The sequence below is a fragment of the Colobus angolensis genome, unplaced genomic scaffold (assembly GCF_000951035.1).
Source record: "Colobus angolensis palliatus isolate OR3802 unplaced genomic scaffold, Cang.pa_1.0 Scaffold119, whole genome shotgun sequence".
In the NCBI taxonomy this organism is placed as follows: domain Eukaryota; kingdom Metazoa; phylum Chordata; class Mammalia; order Primates; family Cercopithecidae; genus Colobus; species Colobus angolensis.
The window spans coordinates 586,620-590,610 of NW_012113030.1; the positions used below are offsets into that span (position 1 = coordinate 586,620).

General features: G+C 46.4%; 1 protein-coding gene across 1 annotated transcript in view; it reads right to left on the reverse strand.

Moving 5' to 3' along the window:
* Positions 1 to 1,522: 1,522 nt before the first annotated feature.
* The window catches only part of NFKBIA (nuclear factor of kappa light polypeptide gene enhancer in B-cells inhibitor, alpha), a 3,959-nt gene continuing 1,490 nt past the window's right edge, over positions 1,523 to 3,991 (reverse strand). Inside the window, exons 2-6 of the mRNA XM_011925920.1 lie at positions 3,702 to 3,810; positions 3,191 to 3,401; positions 2,815 to 2,903; positions 2,438 to 2,707; positions 1,523 to 2,067 (exon numbers count right to left, since the gene is read on the reverse strand). Coding sequence (XP_011781310.1) covers positions 2,020 to 2,067; positions 2,438 to 2,707; positions 2,815 to 2,903; positions 3,191 to 3,401; positions 3,702 to 3,810 — 727 coding nt within the window. The 3' untranslated portion in view covers positions 1,523 to 2,019. The remainder of the gene's footprint in view (positions 2,068 to 2,437; positions 2,708 to 2,814; positions 2,904 to 3,190; positions 3,402 to 3,701; positions 3,811 to 3,991) is intronic.

Below are 3,991 nucleotides of genomic sequence, written 5' to 3' on the forward strand. Positions count from 1 at the left end.
AAAAAAAAAAAAAAAAAGAACTGGGGCAGAACTGGCTTTAACCAGTCTGTAGTAACACTCCTTATATGTGGAAGATCACTAAATATTGGCTCCTTTTTGGTCCAAGGTGACCATATTCTTTTGACTTTGACATCGTTTGTGGATCAGGAAAGGGATAATGTAATAATTTTTTCTTAGGTATAAGTCAAAGACATAAATTGCAATTATACACTACTCTGCATTTTCTAGAATGCAGTAACTTTACTTTTTCTCTAAAATATTTTGGCTTGTTGTGGTGGCTCAGACGTGTAATCCCAGTGCGTTGGGAGGCCATAGTGGGTGGATCTCTTGAGCCCAGGAGTTTGACACCAGCCTGGGCAACATAGAGAAACCCTGTCTCTACAAATAAAATTAGCCAGGCATGGTGGTGCATGCTTGTAGTTCCAGCTACTCAGGAGGCTGAGTTGGGAGGATCGCTTGAGCCCAGGAGTTTGAGGCTGTACTGAGCTGTGATTGCACTACTGCACCCCAGCCTGGACAACAGAGTGAGACCCTATCTCCAAAAAATTTTTTAATAAAAATGTTCACAGGGTACAAATGGATTTTTTATATTGTACAGCAGTAAAGTCTGAGCTTTTAGTGTACCCATCTTTATTCTTCTTTCTACCTAGGCAAGAGAGCCATTTTAGGGATGAAAACCTCAAGATAGAGCATCTAAGTGAAGTTTCACATTACTGATTTCTTGTGACATTTGCTTCTGTAGAATCATTCAGTACAGTCAGTAGACTGAACTAATAAGAGACCCTTCAAGTATTCATTACTTTTCTACTACAGCCAGTAACAAAACACATAAAGAGATGGAATGCTCTTAAAAGATGTTTACCCCAAAGTAAGTACGTGTTAAGTATATTAATCACCTACCTCTCCTGCAAGGTGACCGTGGACAGGACATGCTCTCTGCACTTGTTTCTCCTGGTATGACATAAAGGATGTTGTGTAACAGCTTGTTTTTCTTTAGCACCACATGCGTGCCACTCTGCTATGCATTTTACGTGGATTGTCTTATCTAATTTTCACAACAGCCCAGCTAATGAGAAAACTGAGGCTCAGAGGTGAGCATCTGCTAACAAATGTCAGTACAGTCCCATTTCTGAGCCTATGTCCTTAAGAACTTCCTGTATTAGTGAGATCTTTCCCAGCTCTATATGAATTCAGCATATTCTTCTTGGCCAAAATAATTTCCTCAAGTGGCAGTTAGGGTCCAGCAACAGTTTAAATCAAGGGATGACTGAATGACAATGGAGACCTCTCCAACCACAGGCCAAGCAGCACACTTCCACCCCAAGCCTGAGACTGGCATTTCCTATAACCTTGCAACAGCCTCCCTCCCACACACTGGGCCCAGGGTGCCTGCAAAGCTTTGCTGGAGGCTGGGTGTCAGGTGTGAGAAGCTGCTGGGAGTTCCCTGCTCCCCTACAATGCTCCACCTCCACCTCTGCTGGAGGATGGAACTTCAGAACAGGAAGAAAATGATCAGCATAACTCATTTGTAAAAATCTGTTTAATAAATATACATAATAAAAGTACCAAAATAATTACCAACAATACACTATGTACACCATTTACAGAAGGGTAACACAAACCTTGACAGGTAGTAACTTTTCACCCCACATCACTGAAAGGTCTAACACTCCTGGCTGTTACCTGCCACAGGATACCACGGGGTCAGTCACTCGAAGCACAATAAATATAAAATGTGGTCCTTCCATGAATTTTTGATAACGTCCAAAAACCCCACAAAGGTGAGGTTTAAAAGAAGTTTTCTTGGAATTTCAATGATCTTTCTTGTCCTCTACAAAAAGTTCACAAAAGCAACACAATGAGGGCTGATCCCACTACAATAAAACGTTTAGGGCCAGGCAGTGTGCAGTGTGGCTGTAAGTACACCCTTTAAATTTTTTTCCTTTTTTCTTTTTTTAGAAAAATAAAACTTTTTTTTGTACAAATACACAAGTCCATGTTCTTTCAGACCCTTTGCGCTCATAATGTCAGACGCTGGCCTCCAAACACGCAGTCATCGTAGGGCAGCTGAAAACAAGGGGAAAGAAGACACGTTCAACTTCCAGAGCTCTGCCAAGCTGCTGGGACGGGGAGGCCGCTACTGGAAATAACCCTTGGACTCCACTCTCCATAGCCCAAATACAATGAACTTTACAGGCTGAGGGAGTTTGCCTTTAACTCCCATTTTAAAAATGTTTAAAAAAATGCTTTTCTTTAAAAAAGGGTAAGCTATTTAAAAAAAAAAAAAAGGTACATTATTGGGATACTGGTTATGCACAGAAATTTGACAGACTCATTATATAGATACCCCTCTGATAAGGAGCAGTTCTAGGGACCTGGGAGGGTGAAGGGAATGGTCCCTCATTAGTTAGAGAGCCGAAGGAGTTCACAGACTCACCTCATCCTCTGTGAACTCCGTGAACTCTGACTCTGTGTCATAGCTCTCCTCATCCTCACTCTCCGGCAGCATCTGAAGGTTTTCCAGCGTCAGCTGGCCCAGCTGCTGCTGTATCCGGGTGCTTGGGCGGCCCCAGGTGAGCTGGTAGGGAGAATAGCCCTGGTAGGTAACTCTGTTGACATCAGCCCCACACTTCAACAGGAGCGACACGAGGTCAGGATTCTGCAGGTCCACTGCGAGGTGAAGGGCAGTCCGGCCATTACAGGGCTCCTGAAACCAAAAGGAATTTGAGATGCTTATGGCTGCGTTTGGAATTTCTGCTCACAACATGAGCACGAGGAACTTGTCTCAGTGCATCGGAGGCAGGAAGCACTAACCTGAGCATTGACATCAGCACCCAAGGACACCAAAAGCTCCACGATGCCCAAGTAGCCATGGATAGAGGCTAGGTGCAGACACGTGTGGCCTGGAAGAACAAAACGAAAAAAGTATAACCACCTGTTTCAACTCTCACTCCTTTCACCTATTCTTTTATGGGACAAATAGTCGTATCTTCTGAATTTTAAGAACCCACTGGTTTCTGAAGGAACTTTATAAAGGCATCCAATAGGCACTTTGCACACATATTTTCTCAACCTTTCAAATGCTGGGACTTTTAAGTTCTTGCCTTGACTCCTTAACTTGGCCCACCTGCCCCTTCTCCACATCACCTGCCACCTGAGGGGGTGGGGCAGGGCAGGGAGGCAGACATACCATTGTAGTTGGTAGCCTTCAGGATGGAGTGGAGGTGCAGGGTGGTGCAGGACTGAGTCAGGACTCCCACGCTGGCCAAGCAGCCCTGCTCACAGGCAAGGTGTAGAGGGGTATTTCCTCGAAAGTCTCGGAGCTCAGGATCACAGCCAGCTCCCAGAAGTGCCTCAGCAATTTCTGGCTGGTTGGTGATCACAGCCAAGTGGAGTGGAGTCTACGAATGCAGAAGAGACCAGAGAAAGTAAGCCACGGACCAAACCCACACCCTGAGTTCCCCTGAACCCGTGTCTCCTGGTTGGGTGCTGCTTCTCCTAGACTGGCAAATAGCAGAGACTCCAGGTGGGTCATAAAGACCTCACCAATCAGTGGAATTTCCTTCACTCTTTAGGATGTGGGCTGACGTGAAGTAAAAGGTGAGTGTGAATAATGCCCAGTGGCCCTGAATTCAGAAAGGATCTGGGGTGACTTTGCTACATCCCAGAGTTAGAGAGCCCAGGCCAGGCAAGCGGCGCACCTGCTGCAGGTTGTTCTGGAAGTTGAGGAAGGCCAGGTCTCCCTTCACCTGGCGGATCACTTCCATGGTCAGTGCCTTTTCTTCATGGATGATGGCCAAGTGCAGAAACCTGTGGGGAAGAGAGGGAAAAACCCCAGGGGTGGTGAGTGCACCGCGTGGGGCCCAGGGAGACGCGGGCTGCGGGGGATTGCGCAAGGCCGGGGTTTCTGGAGGCCGAGGCCGCGGTGTTTTCCGCGAGGTTATTATGAGCTGAGTGTTCCTGGCAGGCGCCCAGGGACTTTCCGCCCCCC